Source organism: Dama dama, chromosome 11 (assembly GCF_033118175.1).
Source record: "Dama dama isolate Ldn47 chromosome 11, ASM3311817v1, whole genome shotgun sequence".
NCBI classification, from domain to species: domain Eukaryota; kingdom Metazoa; phylum Chordata; class Mammalia; order Artiodactyla; family Cervidae; genus Dama; species Dama dama.
The window spans coordinates 81051076-81076843 of NC_083691.1; the positions used below are offsets into that span (position 1 = coordinate 81051076).

The following is a 25768-nucleotide window of genomic DNA, read 5'->3' on the forward strand; positions in this document are numbered from 1 at the left end:
TCTTGGTGTCCTTGTTTCAGGATCCAGGGATTTCCAAATAAGATGGAGTCCATCCTCAATCTCTTGCCCTTCCCTTTCACAGATGAATATGATGACAAGCAGCCACTGACCAGCAAAGAGGAGGAAGAGAGGCGCATTGCAGAAATGGGGCGCCCCATTCTGGGAGAGCACACCAGACTGGAGGTGATCATTGAAGAATCCTACGAGTTCAAGGTATGCTCATCAGCACTGCCCACCAGGAAGTTCATAGTGTCAGTCTGTGCTGTGTGATCCGTCCAGAGAGAGGAACTGGCTCACTGATGGACAGACCACCAGAGCAGAAATGGAATTCCAGAGTTGGTAGGGAACTAAGGGATCTTGTAAACTAAATAGCATCAGAACTAGGGTCTGGGGTTCTGGTTCAGACCCTGATCACTAACAGGATCCAAGGTGCCCTAAAGGGAGGTTTTGTCCAAGAGGACAGCAAGGAGAGCCAAAGATGGGCTCTAAGAGACTGTTATCTGTGGAAGAAACCATGCTTTGTTTGAAAGAGCTAGTCAATCTAGTAGAAGCAAAGCATTGGCACTGCTAAAAACAAGGCTTTTGTTTGGAGGGAGGTTGGTAAGCTCTCCCCATGGAACATGCGATTGATAAGCTCTCATGTATATGTAGCCATCTTCTCAAGATCCTAGGACACTTGACTACAACCTGCAAGCTGAAGGTAGAGTGCCTGTAACCAGAGAGTTTGTCATCAGACAAAAAATTAGATTTCTAGTTCTCTAGATGAGAAAAGTCATTTTTCAGAAGTTAAGCAAATGGACCTTAGGGTGAGCTTAGGACTTTGAGGTGAAACTTTCCATCTGTTCTTAGCTGCTTACCGAGCCCTCATCCCATCTCCCATCCCATCTCACTCACATGGTCCTCCCTCCTAGAAATCCCCCAGTAGAGGTGCACCTGCATTCTTCAGTGGGATGTGAAAAGGTTTCCAGAACTACACACCAGAGCTCAGCAGCATTTTCCCCACTTATTTTTGAAAAGCGGATTCTGCTTCTGTTTGGAAGACCAGAATGAAGAATCCAAAAGGGAGAATCAGGCCACCAACCTAGAAACCAGAGCCCTCTGGATTGCATCTGGAGTTTTCACGGTTGTGACTTCTTTGCCTTATGCTGGGCCTGTTCATTATTTTTTTTAATTTAGTTCACAAAGGAAGGTTCCTGATAGGAGATAGGTGGAAAGAAACATTTCTTTGCAAATTAAAGTGGCATTTGAAAGATAAAGATGCAATTAAACTTTCCCCTTCAGGCCACCATGGATATATCTGTTAACTCATTCTTTCGGCCATTCCCATAGAAAGAAAGAGCAGGATAAACACTGGGACCAGTGCTTTCTAGGCAGACCCCGACCATCAGAACCCACCCGGTATTTGATCTGGAACCTGGCCAGTTGCACACACATGACTGACATGTGCACATGTTCCCTGAGATTCCCGAGGCAGAGATATCTCAGCCTGTCCACGTTTGTGGACCACTCTGTTCAGGTGTCCATCTTCACTCTTCTTCATGCACCCCCTTTTCACCTGTCACTCGTGGCAGCAGAGACTCTACAGCTTGGCATTTCTGTAAAGACTAGTTCCCCCATCCTCCCAGGACTTGCCTGGGAATTATTTTGTGCCCTCTCTCTTCTGGAACAAGCCTGAGCTTTCCCCTTCCATGCACCCATGACCAGGAAGAGCAATCACAGTCACTTCCTATAGGAAGAATTGGGTTGGGTATGGCAGGGCACAGTCTTCTAGGCAGCAAAACTTTCTTGGGTTCAAAGCTCTTTCTGGTAACCACACCAATGATCCAAGCATTTGAAAGTCACCCAACACTCTCTCCATAAGTCTAGTTGTTTGCAATACTTATCTTTCTAGAATAGTTTCCAAAGGACATGTCCTCCCATGTCCTCAAGAGTTCATCAGTATGGTTACTATCAACACTGAAGGGCACCTTGGATTATGTTTCTGAAGTGCCTTCAAGTATTAATGTTGGTATCATTTTATTCTCTTAAGAATTTTTTTCTAGACCATAGCTGTGTTAAAGAACTTGTTCAGAGCCCTCAGAACTGCATTAAAGACCCAAATCTGGGGTCACATCTAACAATGTTCAAGCCTGCTTTGCCCACTGGGTTCTTATTTACTATCTTCTGACATAGTACTGGATTTTCCTAACACCCGTGACTGAGGGTGAGGTTAAAACAATTGCTCACAGTCTAGTGCAGTGAAGAGCTAACGATGGACATTTAGGAAATCTCCAGGCCATTGTCGATGGGAATGCTCAAGTGTAAAATTTCAAATTCACCTTATTCTTTCATCTCCTCCTATAGGTCAAGAGAGGACATGTATGTAAATTAAGTCCTGGGAAGAACCCAGGCTATCTCATAGTCCCCTAGGGTTAACCTGAACTAAAGTTTATGATCTACCTGAGGTTTTACATATAAATATACATTTCAAGTTTAGTTTATCTTAAAACTTAGCTCCTTAGAGATATTCCTGAGGCAATATTGTTTGAGGTATTTAACTGTTAGAGAAGATTCTCTTGTCAGTTACTCATCCCCCAGGTGATGGGATTCTCAGCCTTGGTTTTAGAATAAAGAGGGTTCCTTTGGAGAGACCTGTCACAAGTTTCCATCATGTTTAGGAAAAGTCAAGGTCATTTCTTGTTACCTTCTACAGAGAACTTTGAATCGGCATCAACCATGACACTTGGAGGACTTAACAAGATTGGCTGAGTTGAGAGAAAAGTCAGAGGCTTGTCATGTGCTTCTAGTTACGGCAGTCCTGATGATGACAGCTATTATCAGGGGCACTAACAATTTTAGATACAAAGCTGGAGGCTGAAAGGTCACCACCCTAAGGAGAAACAACTTGGCAAAGGATGATGTTGCAAGTACAGAGTGGGCCAGTTGGAGATGGGCCCTTTCAAGTTTATCATCCTCTGAATATTTTGCTTCAGTTCCAATGACAGTTGTACTAACATACTTGACATTCTGATGTGGCTTTGGCCTTCCGGATGGACCCTTCAGATCACATTTCCCTTCCTTTTGATTAGCTGATAACATGATCTCTTTCTCTCTCAAACCTTAGTCAGTTCAGGGACACTGCCTTAAACATGTACAGGTTTTGACCTAAGACAAATGACATGTGTTTTCTGCCTCTTTGCAATGAGTGGGAATTCGAGGAAGCTCTGACAGTAAGTGTGGGCGTGTGGTAGACTAGTCGGGTGGTGGTCTCTTTGGGAAGAACGGCCTCAAGTCCCAGAAGTGACCCTTCTCCTTGCAGTTGCTGTGATTTGTGGTAGTGCTTTGGGTGCATCTGCTTCCTTAGTTTTCTTGTGAATGCTTGGCTGCTCCTGTTGTTCCATGAACTGACATTTATGTGGAAAGCTAAGAGTGCTAATTGTACAGAACCAAGCTTAAAACAAAAGTCTTATAAAAAAGAAGAAGAAAAAGAAGAAGTGACTCAGTATTAGCAGAGCAGTGGAAAATTTAGTGCAAGGTTATTGCAGTTGCCATAAACCACGGGCCCCAACCTCCAGGATCTAATGCCTGATGATCTGAGATGGAGCTGATGTAATAATAATAGAAATAAATGCATGATAAATGCAATGTGCTTGAATCATCCCAAAACCATTCCCACCCCAGTCTATGGAAAAAAATTGTCTTCCACGAAACTGGTGCCAAAAAGGTTAGGGGCTACTGCCCTAAACCACACAAATTGACCTTTTCTTGGCTTTTCTCATTTGCAGCAGAAGTCAGGTGAGATGAATTCTCTAATAGCCACTAGTCTTACATAACAAGTAGCCAAAGAAAAATCCATTTATTGATGATCATACAGCAGCAGTCTTGAGACTCTGGTGTTTGGCTGCATTTCATTGATCAACAAAAATATAGTAAGAATAGATTTTAATTTTGTAATCTCTCTGCCACTTCTGGATGTTCACTGATAGATAATACTGAGCAGGGCATAGATAAACTCAGTTGCAGACAGCACACTCTAGATGAAGCCAGGAGAGAAGCAAGTTCATGAAGCATCCAAGAGGAAAGGATGGGCTTTGCAACATCCTCTATTCTAACCACTGAGGCTATTCTTCCTTGGCCATTAGGCATTGAAGGAGGCTTGTATTTGCTACAAAGAAGTTTCCATTTCAGGATGTTTCCAAGTCAGGACTGTGCTTGTTTGTATAAACATAACAGTGTTTGATGTCAATACTGTTGTTCTGAGCCTAACATCTGCTACCCTTTATATAACTCTGGGGTTTCAAAATCAACCAGGTCTGAGATTTCCCGAGGCCTTAACCAACCCAGCCATTATTATTTGATTCTTTTCAACCTTTCTAGAGTACCGTGGACAAACTGATTAAGAAGACAAACCTAGCCCTCGTGGTTGGGACGAACAGCTGGAGAGAGCAGTTCATCGAGGCGATCACTGTCAGTGCTGGTGAGTGCCTTTCTATGAATATTATGAATGATAATGTCATTCATTACAAGCTTACTTTTCCTGCCATAAACACTTGGTCTATGTCAAAGCATCAAAGATTCTCTGTGATGAAATTAAAAGAGAAATAAATGTATTTGTAGCATATATGCACATTTTGGGGACAAATTTAGAGTTTATAGATGAAGTAAATGTCTTCAGACAGAACTTCCTTCTCTGTCTACATTGCGTCTCTCTCTCTGGAAATAGACAAGATAAATTTAAAGCCTTCACATCTCAAACTCATGGATAGCCAATCACAGGCTTTGCCTGGAAAATTTCTTGAGAGCAGGAGAAGTGGCCAAGTGTAGGTCAGAAAGGAAGCAGCAATATCATTGTTCAGCCAGGGTGATATGAAGACCCTTTACCGCCACCATCTGCATCATTTTAAACTCTCTTCAACAGTGTCTAACATTAAGTGTTTGCACTGGCTCTGGATATAAAAATAGAATCACATTCTGTTTCTTCCTGTATACGCAAAGTGCAGAGTTTTATTTAGGAAAATCCTGCAAAATGAAGTGTGCTGCAAACACAAGGAGCCAGACACCTGAGGAAATTAAATTCAGAAAGATGTATCTGTTTCATGTATCGCCAAGCCTTGTCCATTCTCTGTGTGATTGTATAAAGGTGGAGGAAAGCCCCTTCCAGAGATTCAGGAAAGTACCACCATCATGGTTTTCAGGTCTGCTGCTGCATTTCCACTGGTTCTTTCTCTTTAAAGATCCTTGCAGGTTCATCCTCTACTGTTGCAGTGAATGAACAAAACTAGAATTTTCTAAGTAGTGATTCCCAGACTGTAAAATATGGAAACAGCGTCACTAGCGATTGGGTCATGACTTCTAACACAACCCCCTCTTTCCAATCTGCCAGAGAATAACTTGACAGATCTCCCAAATACTGTGGGAACAGAGGGTGGTAAAGGAATGTTTGTGCCTGTTTATTAATAGTACTGTTTATAATCACACTTTGGTTTCTTGAAATGGAGTCCACAGTGGAAGATTATGAACAGTAAATGATGAGTAATTGCTTAGGGGAGTAAATTTGAAATTTACACTTAAATTCTAATGGAGGTGAGGGACTCCCTGTATTATTCTTTTCGGACTGCTGTCACAAAATACCAGAGACTGGGTGGACTTGTAAACTGCAGAAACTTACTTCTGCCAGTTCTAGAGGCTGGAAGTCCAGTGTGAGGGCCTGGTAGATTTGGTGCCTGGTGAGAGCCTGCATCCTGGTTCATGGACAGCTGATTTCTCACTCTGTCCTCACATAGGAGAAGAGATGAGGGAGTGCTTCAGGGTCCCTCTTTTTAAAAAATTTACTGCATTATAGTTGATTTGCAATGTTGTACTAGTCTCAGATATACAGCAAAATGATTCAATTATACACATACATATATTCATTCTCTTTAAGATTCTTTTCTCATATAGGTTATCACAGAATTTTGAATAGAGTTCTCTGTGTTCTGCAATAGGTCCTTGTTGGTTATCTTATATATAGTAGTGTATGTATATTCACCTCAAGTTCCAAGGGCATCAATCCTGTTGATGAGGACTTTATCCTGATGATTTTACCATCTTCCAAAGGCTGTACTTCCACATACCATCATATCAGGAATTAGGTTTCAACATACGAATTTGGGAGGGACATAAACATTCACTCTCTAGAACTCCCTCATTATGGCTTGTATTTTTTTCTGTAAATCTAAGATTAATATCTGAAGCATGGGAGTTATATTCCTTCTCAGAGAGACTACAAGCTAAAAGGACAAAGATAACTTGAATAAGACAATGTATGACAAAACCCACTGAAATGTTGTGAAGTAATTAGCCTCCAACTAATAAAAAAAAAAAAAAAAAAAAGACACTATTGACAAGGCCAGTGGTGGAAGATATTTTAAAATAACCAAATTATTTTATGGGCTTTGACATATCAGAATTGAAACATTAAAAGCAGCATAAGCCTTAATGGATCATTTCTAATAGTTTCCACACTTCCTTTGGCTGCAGATGTACGAGCATTTAAATGATGATCGTGACCTGGCCTTATTCATTCATTCACTTTTCTATATGTCAATCGTCATTCTTGGTGCAAAGGATATGACAGTGAATAAGACAAATATTCCTACCTACATGAAGCTTACCTTCTAATGCAGGAGATAGCAGATAAGTAAAATAAGAAGTCAAAGTGTATGTACAATGAGCTTATCATCAGAACAACAAAGCTGTGGAGGGGGATAAGAAGCTTGCCTAAGGAGCTGCATTGGGCAGTGGCCAAGAAGACACAGTCCATAGACTTGTCACTGCTGAATTTGCTTTTCTAGCAGTGGGGTGGTTTTGTGTTGATTTATTGGCACATTTTTGTAACTTTCAGGGACCAAGGTAAACATTTTATGGCCGAACTGTGGTAATGGAAAAGGGTGGTTTTAAACAGCAAAAATGATTATACTGCAAAGTTGTATTTTTGCTCCTGATCAGAATAGGTATACAGAGGAACAACTCTAAAGGTGCTAAGACTTTCTTACTTTAAAGGGGAAGATTTTGGTTTGACAGCCCTTTCTTATGTTGAATTAAATCCTCTTGAAATTTCATGAGGTCAGTATTATGACTATCCTGACCTTTGGGAGGAAAAATCTGAGCCTCTGAAAGGCAACTTGGCTTTGGAAAGTAGCCCAGAGCCCGGATCTACCAAATACTAGTCCAGTGTGCTGTCCACAGCTCTAGAGAGAGAAATGTCAGAGCAAGGAAAACTGGTCCTCCCCTGTGGCTCATGACTTCCCTTGGCTTTGTCACCACTTCTGAAACTGTTTTCAGCACTTAGATGATGGGACTAAGTCCCCTCACATCCTTTGACGAACTGTTGAATGAATGAAATGCAAAACCTCTCAAGGATTCTTATTTATCATGTAATGTATTGTGTTTAAGTTTCTAAATGTATGCTTGGGAACAAGACAAAAATTGCTTAGAAATTTGCAGGCTGCTGGGTAAAATTGACCTTCTTTACAATTTTGAGACAAAATATCAGAAAGGCAAACTGATAGTTTATAGGCATTAAATTACATGAAGGGCAGTTTGGAAGCTCAATAGTTGTCATTATGATTAAATTTAGGTCTCTAAAGAATGTTAATATTCTTGGGTTGTTAAATAGACAATAAAATTGGTAAAGCAGCATTTCTTGACAACAGAATTTTGTTGAATTTTAAGATTTCATGGCTAAATAGTTGAGAATCTGAAAGAGTTGCCTTATTAAAAAAGTTAAATTGCTTTTAAACGGCTCTACTGAGAGGTTTTTTCCCATGCAATTTTCTGTGCAAAATTGAAACGATCTATCTTCCTAAACAAAAATAATAATTTTATAAATTGAATTTTGCTTGTGTTTCCCACTGATTATATTTAAACTAGTTTCAAGGCAACCCCCAGCAGTCTTTTGGTTCTGGGGGTTGAACCCCTACCTTCACTGAATTTCATAGCTCTGTCCCTAGATCTCCTAGGACCATAATGTTTCTGTAAACCAAGTTCTTGTAGTTCAGTGTTTGAAGAGTTAAAGGACTCATTTGATTCCAGGGACTAGAAGGGGATTATACAGTCATGTCCCTGAAGTTCTCCTTCTGTCTTTCCCTGGATAGACTACCAGGAGTGGTGGCCCGCAGCACTGAGGTGCCCGTAAAAATTGGCAAGACAAGTCGAGTACCATTAGGTGGTATGAGCTGTACTGGCAGATGTATTTCTAAGGGAACCCAGCATTCACTGTGTGTCCAGTTTAAATTTCCCCCAAGGCCACCTTCTTCCTAGCGTCTGTACCAAGACAGGAATGAAGGGTTGGCTTTAAGAAATCATGGACCAGCTGGGCTACGAGGGAGAAATGTGTCAGGAAGAGGGCAAAGGTTATTTGGGTAAAGAGAAGCAGAATGCCAGTGCCAATTCCATAGCCAGCACACTGCTGTTCTTCCCAGCAGCCTTGGGCTATGGTGAGGTGAAGGGCAGAGGGGTGACAAGCCTGGCTTTGGAGTCAGATGCGTGTTTGTGTCCCAGACCTCCAGCAACGTCCTGGATGACTCAAAGAGGATCGTTGTTGTTTAGTCAGTCAGCCAGGTCTGACTCTTGCAGCCCCATGGACTGTAGCCTCCCAGGCTCCTCTGTCCATGGGATTACCCAGGTAAGAATACTGGAGTGGGTTGCCATTTCCTTCTCCAGGAAATCTTCCCAACCCAGGGATCAAACCAGCATCTCCTGCATTGGCAAGTGGATTCTTTAGCACTGAGCCACCTGGGAAACCCTCTAGGCAGATTATTTCCCCTCTAAATTTTAGTCCCCTTATGTGGAAAGTGGAGAAAACAGCTCCTCACTCATGGAGTTGCTATAAGGACTAATCAAGGCAACATGTATTTTCACCAGAACCAACTTTTGCGTCGGGATACCACGGTTGGTTATTTGGGAGGCAAATCATCTTGAATATTCTATGATAAAACTCTTAGAGGAAAAAACATAGGCAGAACATTCGATGACATAAATCAACACAAGATCCTCTATGACCCACCTCCTAGAGTAACAGAAATAAAAACAAAAGTAAACAAGTGGGACCTGATTAAACTTAAAAGCTTTTGCACAGCAAAGGAAACTATAAGCAAGGTGAAAAGACAACCCTCAGAGTGGGAGAATATAATAGCAAATGAAACAACTGACCCAAGATTAATTTCCAAAATACACAAGCAGCTCATATAACTCAATACCAGAAAAACAAACAACCCAATCAAAAAGTGGGGAAAGGACCTAAACAAACATTTCTCCAAAGAAGACATGCAGATGGCTAGCAAACACATGAAAAAATGCTCAACAACGCTCATTATTAGAGAAATGCAGATCAAAACTACAATGAGATATCACCTCACACCGGTCCGAATGGCCATCATCAAAAAGCCTACAAACAATAAATGCTGGAGAGACTGTGGAGAAAAGGGAATGCTCTTGCACTGCTGGTGGGAATGTAAATTGATACAGTCACTATGGAAGATGGTATGGAGATTCCTTAAAAAACTAGGAATGAAACCACCATATGACCCAGCAATCCCACTCCTAGGCATATACCCTGAGGAAACCAAAATTGAAAAAGACACATGTATTCCATTGTTCATTGCAGCACTAGATGCAACAACCTAGATGTCCATCAACAGATGAATGGATAAAGAAGCCGTGGTACATATACACAATGGAATATTACTCAGCCATAAAAAGGCAGATGAACTTAGAACCTATTATACAGAGAGAAGTAAGTCAGAAAGAGAAATATAATATCATATTCTAATGCATATATACAGAATCTAGAAAAATGGTACTGAAGAATTTATTTACAGGGCAGCAGGGGAGAAACAGACATAGAGAATAGACTTGTGGACATGGGAAGAGGTGGGGAGAGGGTGGGATGTATGGAAAGATTAACATGGAAACTTATATTACCATTTGTAAAATAGATAGCCAATGGGAATTTGGTGTATGGCTCAAGAAACTCGAACAGGGTCTCTGTGTCAACCTAGAGGGGTGCAATGGGGAGGGAGATGGGAGGAAGGTTCAGGAGGGAGGGGATATATATATATACCTATGGCTGTTTCATGTTGAGGTTTGACCGAAAACAACAAAATTCTGTAAAGCAGTTATCCTTCAGTTAAAAAATAAATAACCAAATTTTAATGGAATTTAAAAAATTAACCAAATTTAAAAAAATAACCAAATTTTGTGGAAAGGCAGTCAGTTCAGTTTAATTACTAAAAAGGCTACGTGACTAAAAACACTGTTGATCTTTTCATTTTATATTACACATGCCATTTGATAGATAAGAAAACTGAGATTCAGAAAAACAATGTTACTTGCACAAGAACTCAGAACTGGTAAATGTCAGTGCTGGGGTACATGTCAGCCTGAGATTTTCTTCTTTGTGGAAGTGCACACACTCACTATGCCTGAGAACTGAGTACACACTCACCTGTGCACACGCACATAGAACGTCCACATACATACTTACACAGATGCACACAGACCTGTATGTGTGTGTACAAATACATTGAACACAGAGACACACATATATAAACATGTGTATGCATACAGACATGCAAAACACAGGCACACAGAGACTGGCACATTCTTTGGCCTATAACTTTATTCTTTTGGGTAACTGAGGAGCAGATTGAAATGTGAAAGTTTTTTTCTTAATATTTGTTAAATCTCCTTAAGCTCATATTTCTTTAAGGAAAGGCACCTGTCAGTTCCCTCAAGGACAGAGGAAGGTATTTGTTTCCCTGGGTGCATCTGTAGCCTTCTGCCTACTAACTGGTCACTTTCTTTGAATAAAATCAACATACTGCCCTCTCTTTTACCTGATCATCTTAAGTATCCAGTACTAAGGCTTCCTAGGTGGCTCAAGATTATAATCAGAGACCCGATGTCAGTTAAATAAAGAGGTGGAGGGGACGTCGTCTCCTGAGCCTACCAACCCAGTATGGAGACTGGCTCAGTTTGGCTGATGCCTATGCCATCAGTCCTTCCCCATGTGTTATATAGAATAATAAGTGCACTCAGATAAGTTGAATTGTTTAATGGCAAAAGCTGTCACCTCAGTGGTGCCCCTGAACAATAATTCACTTGACAATTCTGTCAACCTGAAGACTGATCCACTCTTAAGTCCTAAATAATAAATAATAAAAATGGTACCTCAAATGAGTTTCAAGGGTTGCTGTGCCATCTGGTCTAAGCAAGAATCCTTTAACATCTCCTCTATTATTGAACATCATTACTTAGAGACACTCTCATTACTTAATGTATAACCCGTGGGTCATATGAAAATCCTATTTAAGCAGTTGAAGAAACAAAAAACACTGCTAGCTCAGATTTGACACAGCATTAGTTTGACTGTGAGGCAATCAGAAAAAAAGGGGAGAGGCTGTTAGGGATTGAGAATTTTCTTTTTGTCCTATTTCTTGTGTGACTATAAAGAGTCTTAGTTATTCTTTATCTAAACATAGAAGCTGACTGAGGTTCATAAAAAAAGATGAAGTGTCATGAGAAATAGTAGGTACAGCTGCCTTTAAAGAAGTTGGTCAAAAAACTGTATATGAAATTTTGGCTCACTTTCTGCTTGAATAATGCTATCCTATCCTGTCAATGAAAATAATCAAAACAATCTATAATTAGAAAAAGAGGGGGTTTTTTTGGTGCTCAAATGGCATTTACTAAGAAAACACCATAAATCATAAAAGTCTTTCCAACTTTTTGTTTAAGATGGGAAAACTTCTTACACAAAAACATAGAGCAAATCTAAAACATGAATATTTTAAGAGTTGCTCTTACTGAAGAGAGACTGTAAGACCTGGAACCCACTTAGTGACCACCTTGCTACATGTCAATCAGGGGACACAGTTGGAAAGATTAATTCTGGTCACTACAGAATCCACCAGCCCTCTAATCTTCAATTTCTAAATATGGGAGTGAAACTACTGTTGGTAGAAGGCTTCTGCAGATCTGAGAGAAGTTAGATCAGAAATAGCCCAACACTTATAAGAACAATGCTTCCCAAACTTTAATCTGTATGTGAATCTCCCAGGGATCTTTTTAAGGTGTGTATTCTCAAAAGCACTGGAGGAGGTCTGAGATTATGGATTTCTAACAATTGCCAGGTGATGCTGCTCCTGCGGGTGCCTTGATTTACCTCTGTGTTTGTATCAAAAGCTCCTGGTATTTAAAAGAGATGTTTTGTACCTGTGCTTTGAGAGATATGCTGTGGTCAGCTCCCCTTAACAGGCTCTGACCTAACTACAGGAATGTGCCTGCACAGAGACTAGAGTTGTCTGAATGTGACCTTTGCTTTATTACAATGCTAAGACCTCTGCCCAACAAGGGATTTGTACTCTATCAGGCACAGTTCTGGCCAGGTGCAAAGGAGCAGAGAAGATTGTACATGCCCCAGCTTACCCTGGCTGTTCTAGAAACCTCTACCCCTTTCCTAGAGCCCCAGTGATGTACCTGCCTCCTACCCCTAAGGTTGTTACTCCCCTTGCAGAGGTGCTTTTTTTTATTTATTTATTTATTTATTTTAATTGGAGGCTAATTACTTTACAATATTGTGGTTTTTGCCATACATTGACATGAATCAGCCATGGGTGTACATGAGTCTCCCTGTTTTATCTGAACCAAACTGAGAACTATAGCCCAGAAGACAGCTTCCCAGGTTACTCTGAAAAAAGAATTAAGAACATTAAACAAGTCAGGGATACATTTCATCAAGGTTTCAAGAAAAAAAAGAAACAGACCACCTACATAAAGAGTCGGTTTGGCCTTGGCACCTGGGAAGTGAGTCTTATCATCAAAGGACCAGCATTGGAATCCCAGGAAGAGGGGCATTTAATCTTTATTTTTAACATGGATGTTCTTTACTCCTGGTCAGTGTGCCCTTTTCTTTAATAATTAAATCAGACATACAGTGTTTGTTTAATAGGCCACAAACAGGTTAAGGCATTCGAATGATAATCTCTGTTTTGGGAACATGGCTATACTGAAAGGTCCTCCGAAGGACCCTTGATTATCAGCAGTAAATGTCAGTTTGCTTTTAATGGTACTGCTATTTCAAATTTAGGGCTCTAGCTTTAAGCAAATGAAATATCTGCCTTAGAGTACACGTTAGATTAATTGGGTAATTGCACCATATTGGCCAAAGTTCATTAAGACATCTAATGTTTAAGACATGCTGTCTAGGGGGGGAGGAGCCAAGATGGCGGAGGAGTAGGACGGGGAGACCACTTTCTCTCCTACAAATTCATCAAAAGAATAACTGAACGCAGAGCAAACTTCGCAAAACAACTTCTGATCGCTAGCTGAGGTCATCAGGCGCCCAGAAAAGCAGCCCATTGTCTTCGAAAGGAGGGCTGCATAGTTGGAGAAGTCCTGAGACTACAGGAAGAATAAAACTGAAATCCAGAGGCAGGAGACTTAAGCCCAAAACCTGAGAACACCAGAAAACTCCTGACTACAAGGAACTTTAAGTAATAAGTGACCGTCCAAAAGCCTCCATACCTACACTGAAACCAACCACCACACAAGAGCCAATAAGTTTCAGAGCAAGACATACCACGCAAATTCTCCAGCAACGCAGGAACATAGCCCAGAACATCAACATACAGGCTGCCCAAGGTCACACCTAACACATAGACCCATCTCAAAACTCATTACTGGGCACTCCATTGCTCTCCAAAGAGTAGAAATCAAGTTCCACGCACCAGAACACTGATGCAAGCTTCCCTAACCAGGAAACCTTGACAAGCCAATCGTCTAACCCCACCCACTGGGTTAATCCTCCACAACAAAAAGGAACCACAGACCTCCAGAATACAGAAAGCCCACTCCAGATACAGCAATCTAAACAAGATGAAAAGGCAAAGAAATACCCAACAGGTAAAGGAACATGAAAAATGCCCACCAAGTCAAACAAAAGAGGAGGAGATAGGGAATCTACCTGAAAAAGAATTTAGAATAATGATAATAAAAATGATCCAAAATCTTGAAAACAAAATGGAGTTACAGATAAATAGCCTGGAAACAAAGATTGAAAAGATTCAAGAACTGTTTAATAAAGACATACTGTCTAATGGTCACATTAAATTCAGTAGCTGCTCTTCTTGCTTTGAATTAGATATCAGGAAAGTAAAGCTTATTTAACTTTTTATCAGTTGTTCAGTTGCTAAATTGTGTCCAACTCTTTGTGACTCCATGAACTATAACACGCCAGGTTTCTCTGTCCATCACTATCTTCCTGAGTTTTCTCACACTCGTGTCCATTGAGTTGGTGATGCCATCCAACCATCTCATCCTCTGTCACCTCTTTCTCCTCTTTTCCTCAATCTTTCCCAGCATCAGGGTCTTTTCAAATGAATCAGCTCTTCGCATCAGGTGGCCAAAGTATTGGAGTTTCAGCTTCAACATCAATCCTTCCAATGAACACCCAGGACTGATCTCCTTTAGGATGGACTGGTTGGATCTCCTTACTGTTCAAGGGACTCTCAAGAGTCTTTTATCAGAGTCCCTATCAAAACTACTCTCATGGATTATAAGTTAATCATAATTTTAATTTTTACCTTTAAAGTATAATATTTGAAAAGTATTTTTATCTTTCTTTAGAGTTAGTTATTATCCATGATGTCACTTCCTATAAAGAAAGCATGATAAATTCCTACTTTAAAGAAAAGTTTTGGGTTTTTTTTAGCAAATTAATTTTTAATTCAATGTTTTCTTATTTGCTTTGCCATCAGAAAACTTAACTTTTTTGTCTAAGTATTCAATATTCACTCAAGTCTTGTGTCAGAAAGTGTCCTTTATTTCTGCTTTCTTTAGATATTTTGGGCCTATTTTATCTTAAAGTAGTTTAGTTTATTAACAGGTACAGATCTGCCTAAGTCCTCTTAGAAGTAGAAAGAATCTAAATTAAAATATTTTTTTAAACAACAAGTCTGTCATTTTTACTATTTCTCTAGTATCCAGGACAGTGTTTGGTAGGTGAAAATATTTATTGAATAAAGAGTGATTGAATTTAGGTGGGAAGCAATGCTTTTCAATCTACATGTGACTGGATTAAAAACCTGTTTTCCCTGGTATCATACTGCCATGTCTGATCTAGAAAAAAAATCTATATAAACACACACCCTCACATGTATCCATATGCCTTGTTTCAAAGTTCCAGACATATTTTTAATTCATATATAATAAATACACATCCACAGAACATGCAGATATACATATGCATGTAATGGTACACGTAAAATACATTTATTTTTGTGTATGCAAATTGGATATGCAAATCCATATTTGAAATTGCATTTTCTGTCTGTTTCCTTAGTGGGATTTTAGTGTTTTTTGGCTCATTATCAGGGTCTGAATTGAGAAAGAGGAAAAGCAGAGGGCGTGAGGGAGAAAGATGACAGTAAGTTCCAGAGACAAACTTGAATATCTCCCATAAATAGGAGATATTAAGGGAGATATTCTAGGGCCATATTGGTAGGTAGACGAAGCAAATCTCTGATATCAATCAACCTCAAAATGTCAGTGGTAGCAGAATAAAATGTTGAATCAGGTAACTCCAACTGTTAGTTTCAAGAAAGAGGCAGGCTGGCTGCACAGGGGTGAGAGAACAAGAAGAAGATGGGAGAAACAAGCAATTACTTTTCTGCCCCTGGATATGCTTTAGCTAATATTTCTGAAAAGAATATTGACTTGTTGGGCTGTTTTTCTCTTAAATTGCTTATTTCAAAATCTTGAGGAAAACACTGTATAGAAAGGCTGGGGAGTGATTCAGCGCTCTTATTTGTAAGCCTGGAGTCACATCCCTAATGCAGCTTTTGTCTGGAGAGGCAGCAGCTCGGCTCTGCAAACAATGCGCCATCACTGGGTCCAGAAGCTCTTTTGTTGTATTCACTGCTGCAACGTGAATACAATTTTAGTTGTTGCTTCCAAACCAGTGCACGTGGCATTGGGGATTGGGGGGAAGGGAGGGCAGTGGGTATTCATTTCCAGGCGGGAGCCGTTGTACACTGTTTGCAGTGGGGGAAAACATTTCAGCGTAATCTGAAGAGGTGGAAAAAGAGAAAGCATAACCAATTACCCCCCTCCAACACACACACAGAGGCAGAGGAACCTCATGAGAGTGACTTGCAGCTTTAATTCTTGCTGTTCACAGCCTGCTCTCTTGATAAAGACCTTGTCATTCTGACTCCTGCAATGAAATGCCACTTGCCTGAACCAACAGACTTCAACACAACCCACCAGCTCATGTCTCTTTCCTGCCTTGCCTGTGCACATCTGTCTGGGTGTTGTCCCTCTGTCCTAAGAAAACATCTTAGCCCAGAATCCTGGTGTGGACCTGGAAAGGAGCTTACTGATCAGCAAGTCTAACCTCACTTTTTTTTATTTTTTTTTCCCAATAGATAAGCAGCTGAGACCAGAGAGGGAAAGAATTTCCTGTAAGGTCACACAGAGCCTATTTTAGAATCCTAGGTACTTGCTACACCCCACAGCACTGTCTCATTCTTCTTTCTAAATTGACATTTATGGAACCAGTGCCTTTGTCCTTAGCCCAAGCCTGTCCCCTGATATATCACCTAAAGTCTTCTGGACTACTTGATGATGAGATGCTTCAGGATTAAGTGAAGTAAAGACCACAACTTTCTTGGGCCAACAATCTGCAGTCTCCAATGAAGTGAAGGGTCCCACTCTTGATGAATAGTCATTTTGTGTTCACACCAGCCTCATGGCAACCTTGCTCAGTGAATATTCATTAACCTATTTACGAGATCGGGAAACAGAAGTTAGGATTCATACTTGGACCTATAGGTTCTGTTTCTAAGGTTGGTCTTCTTTACCTCTTGTCACATATGTGCATTCTGGAATCTATGCCCACTCCATCCATACAGTGTTTTCCTCATATTTTGCTCTTGCCTCAGGGCCTATGCACAAGCTGTCCGACCCTTTGCGACCCCATGGACTGCAGCGCACCAGGCTTCCCTGTCCATCACCAATTCCCAGAGCTTACTCAAACTCATGTCCATCGAGTCAGTGATGCCATCCAACCATCTTATCCTCTGTTGTCCCCTTCTCCTCCTGCCTTCAATCTTTCCCAGCATCAGGGTCTTTTCCAATGAGTCATCTCTTTACATTAGGTGATCAAAGTATTGAACCTTCAACTTCCACATCAGTCCTTCCAATAAATATTCAGGGTTGATTTCCTTTAGGATTGACTGGTTTGATCTCCTTGGAGTCCAAGGGACTCTCAAGTGTCTTCTCCAGCACCACAATTCGAAACCATCAATTCTTCAGTGCTCAGCCTTCTTTATGGTCCAGCTCTCACCCCCATGCATGACTACTGGAAAACCATAGCTCTGACTATACATACCTTTGTCAAAACCACCAATGGACAGACAAATCTGATTGTCAGCACTCACCTTAGGCAGCCTACCCTTTAAAAGAAGAGTTCACATACAGTCAAAGAATGAGATGCTCATCTGAATTCTGCTAATGAGACAATCCTATTGTCCACAACTGACTTCACCATCAATAAGCTTCTCACTTCTCTTAAAAAGTCTCGTTTATCTTTTCAAAATCGCCAAAAAGAAAGTGAGGCTAGCCTTTGTTTCTAGGAGAAGAATCTTTGAGATGCCCAAGCACATGGAAATCATAGAAGCCTCTTTGCAGTCAGTGTGGGGCCCTGTTTCCTGAGATCTCATTGAAAATCACAACAGAGAGAGAAGGGACCAGGAAAAAGCAGATGAGATGCACCTTGAATAGTTGCTGTCACTTTGTATTGTGCAAACCGAGGCCATGATGAGGTTTCTAGACTCAACTTTCACCACCATTTTGCTGGCAGATCAACTCACAAACCCCACAATCAGAAAAAAGTTCGTTTCCTGAGACCAGGAAAGCAATCACAGACGAGGGGAGTTGTCTTTACTGAAGAGCTGACTAGAGTCCATTCCATTTGCTATGCAGAGAAATTGATGTTTGCCATGGCATAAAGAAAATCCCACTTCCCAACAGGGCTGATATAAACCACTAGGAGAGGATTTTCCCAAAGATTAAAAGAAAACCAGACTCTTCAGGAAGAAGAAAGGAAGTAGGACCATCCATTCATTCCCCGAAAGAGCATTCAGTATTTTATCCATGGTATCATATGTAGGGGGTTATTTTAGGCAGGAAGTTAACTTCCCAATTACAGTGTTCCTAAAGCAATGCCAGATGGGCTTAGATTTTTATCAGAATGGATTTTTGCTGGACAAACTACAGAGATGTTTCTCTCTGAGAACAATGGGTCAAGCAATTACAATAAAGTGATGGAAAGAGTTTAAATCTCATAAGCAAATCTTAAACTCTGAGCCTTGGTTTCTACATCTTTAAAATGGAGAAAATAATACCTACTTTACTAGGTTGCTGGGAGATTAAGTGGGATGTGTGCACTGACCCATATACATAAAGATAAGCACTCAGTAAGTGAATCTGAATTTATAGTTTAATCACAACACCATCTTAAGAGAATATAGATTGTCTTTGTACTCCTCTTCACGTGGCAGCCTTTGGTACACATCAACCCTTTATATAAATTTCAACATTTTCCTGGGACGTAATATTGATTTTTGTTGTTGTTGATGATTACAGGGTTATTGCTGCCCAAACAGTTCCTCCAAGGCTCAGCTTCCCACACTGCAGGAGGCTAATTCAGACACAGCTGCTGATATTTACAAAGTATTATCAGAGCCCTTGGGCCAGTCTTGGATTCCGGTGTGCCCACATCCTACCCAGTTTAACTAAAGCATTGAAACTAGCAGGAAGCATCTACACTTGCTGAATATCATTTCTGCTTGTTGGAGGTTTATTTCTTAGCTCCTCAAGTCTGCAGGCAATATGCCTCTCTATTGCAAGAGCCTGAAATTCTGTTAATCCTACAATCAATAAAGGGTAAGAGGACACTGAATTTCAAGATTCTTAGTCTGACTTGAAGTGATTTTGCAAAAGTAGAGCTTCTGGCAAAACCACATGTGACTAATTATGTCAGCCCACAATCATTTAGGAGCACTCAGTTCACATAGAAGAATTCTTAAAAGAGAAAGAGGCTAAGCAATCGAGTTTCAGTTTTAAACTGATTCATTTGGCTAATAATCAATCTTGCATGGAGCTGGAACTCCTTAGTGGATCCGTTTTTCATCTTGACAGTGGCCACATTTGAGGAGAAATATTTCTGTCGCATTAGATATTTCTTGTGCTGTGTTAACCATCCTAACAGGATCCATAATGGCCTAAGCTGGTAGGCATTCTGTTCTTTGTGAAAAATCACCCAGGGCCTCATTTGTTTCAGACAGGGTTGAAATTTATGCACAGAGAGTGAGTTGCCTTCTAGTGTCCCTTTCAGTATTATCACACATCACTGTCCCTAGCCCCCCAAATATGGGCTGAAACTAGTACTGGTCCTGTGAGGGCAGAATGGGCCATAGCTGTCTCAGCTTGAAAGTAGTATTGGGTTGGCCAAAAAGTTCATTTGAGTTTTCACATTATATCTTATGGAAAAACACGAACGAACTTTTTGGCCAACCCAATAGATAGTGGCGATGTTTAACAGGACTTTTGTAGGCATCCTCTCCATCTGAAACAGGCCAGAAGTTCAAGTCACAAAGCTGCAGAAGTCTTGAACTCATATATCTTGCCATATGGTGTTGATATCCAGTGTATCTCTCCAAGGAAATAGACCAAAAACTCCAAGTTCAGTCAAGTTTCTGGAGTAAAGGACACACTCCTAGCTATGGGTGTCTTAGGCACAGTTGATTCTAGACATGGGGGTCTCCACAGTCAATCTGGTCCCACAAGCTAGTGAAAAAGGGCCTCTCAGTGTATGACTAGGCTTATCCTCAGGCCTTTGGCTGCAAAGATGAGGGCAGTGAGACCGGAGACCACCAGTAGGACCCACAGCCCCCTCAAGGACAGACAGCTAGCCACACCAAGGGATTTTGTCATCATTCAAATACATTCAAGAATGACACTTCCTAGTAAGAGCTGGTGTGATATCAAGGTCCAAGTTTTCTCTTAACAGAGTTTTACATGGACTGAACAGATAGTAAGTAATCACTTCTCTTAAAGAGCCTAATAAGGATAGAGAAAAGATTATAAAATTGTGTCCCCCCCGCCAATCAATTACACTAGTAAGGGAAAAGGAAGACATGAGCTAGAAATGGCATTGGAACAGTGGATCGATGGTATTGGTTTACTCTACATATGAAAATGTGTAATGAAAGTAATGAGAGTGCCCAGATTGAGGATAGCAAAAGACCTTCCCCAGTGCAGGCAAATAAACACCTCTTGGAGTTGCATTCAGCTCCATGCACTGCGTTCTAAAAGCCAAGGGTATGTACATGTCAATCCCAAACTCCCAGTCTCTCCCTCCCTACCCTAACCCTTCCATGTACACACTGCTATACTTAAAATAGATAATCTTCAAGGACCTACTGTATCACACAGGGAACCCTGCTCAATATTCTTCAATAAACTAAATGGATTTCTGTGTGTTAATTTTATATCCTGCAACTTTACTATATTCATTGATTAGCTCTAGTAATTTTCTGGTAGAGTCTTTAGGGTTTTCTATGTAGAGGATCATGTCATCTGCAAACAGTGAGAGTTTCACTTCTTCTTTTCCTATCTGGATTCCTTTTACTTCTTTTTCTGCTCTGATTGCTGTGGCCAAAACTTCCAACACTATGTTGAATAGTAGTGGTGAGAGTGGGCACCCTTGTCTTGTTCCTGATTTCAGGGGAAATGCCTTCAATTTTTCACCATTGAGGGTGATGCTTGCTGTGGGTTTGTCATATATAGCTTTTATTATGTTGAGGTATGTTCCTTCTATTCCTGCTTTTTGGAGAGTTTTAATCATAAATGAGTGTTGAATTTTGTCAAAGGCTTTCTCTGCATCTATTGAGATAATCATATGGTTTTTATCTTTCAATTTGTTAATGTGGTGTATTACATTGATTGATTTGCGGATATTGAAGAATCCTTGCATTCCAGAACAGACTTTTGAACTTTGTGGGAGAATGTGAGGGTGGGATATTTCAAAAGAACAGCATGTATACTATCTATGGTGAAACAGATCACCAGCCCAGGTGGGATGCATGAGACAAGTGCTCGGGCCTGGTGCACTGGGAGGACCCAGAGGAATCGGGTGGAGAGGGAGGTGGGAGGGGGGATCGGGATTGGGAATACATGTAAATCCATGGCTGATTCATATCAATGTATGACAAAACCCACTGGAAAAAAAAATAATAATAATAATAAAAAAAATAGTAAACAGAAAAAAATAAAATAAAATAAATGGGAAAAGAATTTGAAAAAAGAATAAATACACATATATGTATATTTGAATCACTTTGTTGTACACCTGGGACTAACACAACATTGTTAATGAACTGTGCTTCAATATAGAATACAAACTGAAAAAAGAAAGAAAGCTTTGACTTAAGATAGTGCTCACAGGAGCATGGTCAGACTGAGCATGGAGAGAGGCCCCAGGGTGAAATGAGAGGAGCCAGGTTCAAGTGCCTGAAGGAATGTCATGAGGAACAGGACTGGACTTATCCCATATGGTTTAAGGAATAGACCTGGACAAATGCATGGGCCTACCAGCCCAAGCTGACAGCCATAGCTGTTAAAATGTCCACTGTGTGACCATGAACTACTAATAGCTGGGACTCGCAAGTGTGGCATGGGTGACTTTGGCAAAGAGATTTTAAAGGAATTCACATTATACAGGGAGTTGACCTTGGCAAGCTCTGAAATGCTCCCAATGCTTTAAGTCCAGGTATTTTTCTAATCCCCACATGTTTTGTTTGATAAAAGAAAATGTCTATATTCTTTCCCTGTGCGTTGGCAAATCACAGATCTAGAAATTTGAGTGAATTGTGTTTTGATATCTTTCTTGATAAGGAATTACCTTGCAGTATACTTGGAAAAAGAGTGCTGACATCTTTTACTTTGCATCAGAGAATATGTAAATAAGGTATAGGGAGTGTTTATAGCACTCCTCTTAAATCCAGAACAAAGAGGTACCTTCTTTTTGGGATTGAATCTTCAGGTTACTGCATTTAGTAGCATATAGAATCCATTAAGTGTAGAAAAGATGGATATATGTTTTCTCACTAGAAATAAGTTGTTGCTGATGTTGTTCAGTCACTAAGTCATGTTCACTCTGTGACCCCGTGGAATGTAGCACTCCAGGCTCCTCTGCCCTCCACTATCTCCCAGAGTTTATTCAAATTCATGTCCATTGAGTCAGTGATCCTATCTAATCATCTCATTCTCTGTCATTCCCTTCTCTTTGACCTTCAATCTTTCCCAGCATCAGGGTCTTTTCCAATGAATCAGTTCTTTGCATCAGGTGGCCAAAGTATTGGAGCGTCAGTTTCAGCATCAGTCCTTCCAGTGAATATTCAGGGTTGATTTCCTTTAGGATTGACTGGTTTGATCTCCTTGCTGCCCAAAGACTCTGAAGAGTCTTCTCCAGCACCACAGTTTGAAACTATCAATTCTTCAGTGCTCAACCTTCTTTATGGACCAACTCCGACACCCGTACATGACTATTGGAAAAACCATAGCTTTGACTATATGGACCTTTTTTGGCAAAGTGATGTTTCTGCTTTTTAATACACTGTTTAGGTTTGTAATAGTTTTTCTTCCAAGGAGCAAGCATCTTTTAATTTCAGAGCTGCAGTTACCATCTGCAGTGATTTTGGAGCCCAAGAAAATAAAGTCTGTCACTGCTTTCACTTTCTCCCCTTCTACTTGCCATGAAGTGATGGGACTAGATGCCATGATCTTAGATTTTGAATGTGGAGTTTCAAGCCAGCTTTTTTACTCTCCTCTTTCACCCTCATCAAGAGCCTCTTTAGTTCCTCTTCACTTTCTGCCACTAGAGTGGCAGCATGTGCATATCTGAGTTTGTTGATATTTCTTCCGATAAATTTGATTCTAGCTTGTGATTCATTCAGTCTGGCATTTCACATGATATACTCTGCATATAAGTTAAATAAACAGGATGACAAGATACAGCCTTGTATTCATTTCCCAATTTTGAACCACTCAGTTGTTCCATATCTGGGTCTAACTATTGCTTCTTGACCAACATAAAGGTTTCGCAGGAGGCAAGTAAGGTAGTCTGGTACTTCCATTTCTTTTTTTTTTTTTTTTTTTTTTTTTGGGTACTTCCATTTCTAAGAATTTTCCACAGTTCGTTGTGACCCACACAATCAAAGGCTTCAGCATAGTCAATGAAACAGAAATAGATGTTTTTCTGGAATTCCTTTGCTTTCTCCATGATCCAATAGCTGGCGACAGTTTGATCTCTGGTTTCTCTGTCTCTTTGAACACAGCTTATACATCTGGAAGTTCTTGGTTCACATATTGCTGAAACCCAGCTTAAAGGATTTTGAGCATAACCTTGCTAGCTTGTAAAATGAGCACAATTATCTGGTAGCTTGAACTTTCTCTGGCATTGCCCTTCTCTGGGATTGGAATGAAAACTACCTTTTCCAGTTCTGTGGCCACTGCTTAGTTTTTCAAATTGCTGGCATATTGAGTGCAGCACTTTCACATCATCAGCTTTTAGGATTGTAAATACCTCAGTTGTAATTCCATCACCTCTACTAGCTTTATTCATAGTGAGGATTCGCAGGTGGTGCTATTGGTAAAGAACCTGCCTGCCAATGTAGGAGACATAAGTGATGCGGGGTTGACCTCTGGGTCGGGAAGATCCCCTGGAGGAGGGAACGGCAGCCCACTCCAGTATTCTTCCCTGGATAATTCCATGGACAGAGGAGCTTGGCAGGCTACAGTCCCTAGGGTTGCAGAGAGTCAAACATGACTGAAGCAACCTAGCATGCACACACACACACACACACACAATGTATCCTAAGGCCTCCTTGACTTCACACTCCAGAATATCTGGGTCTAGGTGAGTGACCACACCATCAGGTTATCTGGGTCATTAAGACCTTTCTTGTATAGTTCTTCTGTGTATTCTTGCCACCTCTTCTTAATCTCTTCTGCTTCTGTTAGGTCCTTACTCTTTCTGTCCTTTATCATGCCCATTATTCCATAAAATATTCCCCTGATATCTCCAGTTTTCTTGAAATGATTTCTGGTCTTTCCCGTCCTCTTTCTTTGCGTTCATTTAAGAAGGCCTTCTTGTCTCTCCTTGCCATTTTTCTGGAACTCTACATTCATTTGTGTATATCTTTCCCTTTCACGTCTCTTCTTTCCTCAGCTATTTGTAAAGTCTGCCCAGACAACCACTTTGCCTTGTTGCATTTCTTTTTCTTAGGAATGGTTTTTTGGTCCCTGCCTCCTGTACAGTGTTACACACCTCTGTTCATAGTACCTCAGGCATTCTGTCTACCAGATCTAATCCCTTGAATCTATTTATCATCTCCACTCTATAATCATAAGGTATTTGTTTTAGGTTGTACCTGAATGGCCTAATGGTTTTCCCTTCTGTCTCAAATTTAAGTCTGAACTTGGCAATAAGGAGTTCATGATCTGAGCCACAGTCAGCTCCAGGTCTTGTTTTTGCTGACTGTATAGAGCTTCTCCGTCTTTGGCTGCAAAGAATATAATCAATCTGATTTTGGTATTGACCATTTGGTAATGTCCATGTGTAGAGTCATTTCTTGTGTTTTTGGAAAGGGGTGTTTGCTATAACCAGCTTGTTCTCTTAACAAAATTCTGTTAGCCTTTCCCGTCTTCATTTTGTACTCCAAGACCAAACTTGCTTGTTATTCTGGTTATCTCTTGACTTCTTCGGCTTCCCTAGTGGCTCAGATGGTAAAGAATCTGCCTGCAATACAGGAGACCCAGGTTCAATCCCTGAGTGGGGAGATCCCCTGGAGAAGGAAATGGCAACCCACTCAAGTGTTCTTACCTGGGAAATCCCATGGACAGAGGAGCCTGGCAGGCTACCGTTCATGGGGTCACAAAGAGTCAGACATGACTGAGAAACTAACACACTTGACTTCTTCTGCATTCCAATCCCCTATGATAAAAAGGACATCCTTTTTGGTGTTAGTTCTAGAAGATCTTACAGGTCTTCATAGAACTGTTCAACTTCAGCTTCGTCTGTATCAATAGTAGGGGCATGGACTTGGATTTCTGTGATGTTGAATGGTTTACCTTGGAAACAAACCAAGATCATTCTGTCATTTTTGAGATTGCACCCAAGTACTGCATTTCAGATTCTTTTGTTGACTTTGGGGGCTAGTCCATTTCTTCTAAGGGATTCTTGCCTGCAGTAGTAGGTATAACAGTCATCTGAATTAAATACTTCCATTCCCATTCATGCTAGTTCACTGATTCCTAAGATGTCAGTGTTCACTCTTGCTATCTCAGGCTTGACCATGTGCGATTTACCTTGGTTCATGGACCTAACATTCCAGGTTCCTATGCAATATTATTCATTACAGCATCGGACTTTACTTTCACCACCAGATACATCCATAGCTGAACATTGTTTCTGCTTTGACTCAACTGCTTTATTCTTACTGAAGCTGTTAGTAATTACTCTCTGCTCTTCCTCAGTAGCATATTGGATACCTTTTGAACTGGGGGAGCTCATCTTCCAGTGTCATGTCTATTTACCTTTTCAAACTGTCCATGGGGTTTTCCAGGCAAGAATACTGGAGTGGGTTGCATTTCCTTCTCCAGTGGACCACATTTTGTCAGAACA

General features: G+C 40.6%; 1 protein-coding gene across 7 annotated transcripts in view; it reads left to right on the top strand.

Moving 5' to 3' along the window:
- SLC8A1 (solute carrier family 8 member A1) overlaps nt 1-25768 on the top strand; it is a 442272-nt gene that overhangs the window by 364520 nt on the left and 51984 nt on the right. For all 7 annotated transcript variants that reach the window (XM_061155536.1, XM_061155533.1, XM_061155539.1 and 4 more), the window contains exons 5-6: nt 83-213; nt 4357-4456. In XM_061155536.1, coding sequence (XP_061011519.1) covers nt 83-213; nt 4357-4456 — 231 coding nt within the window. The remainder of the gene's footprint in view (nt 1-82; nt 214-4356; nt 4457-25768) is intronic.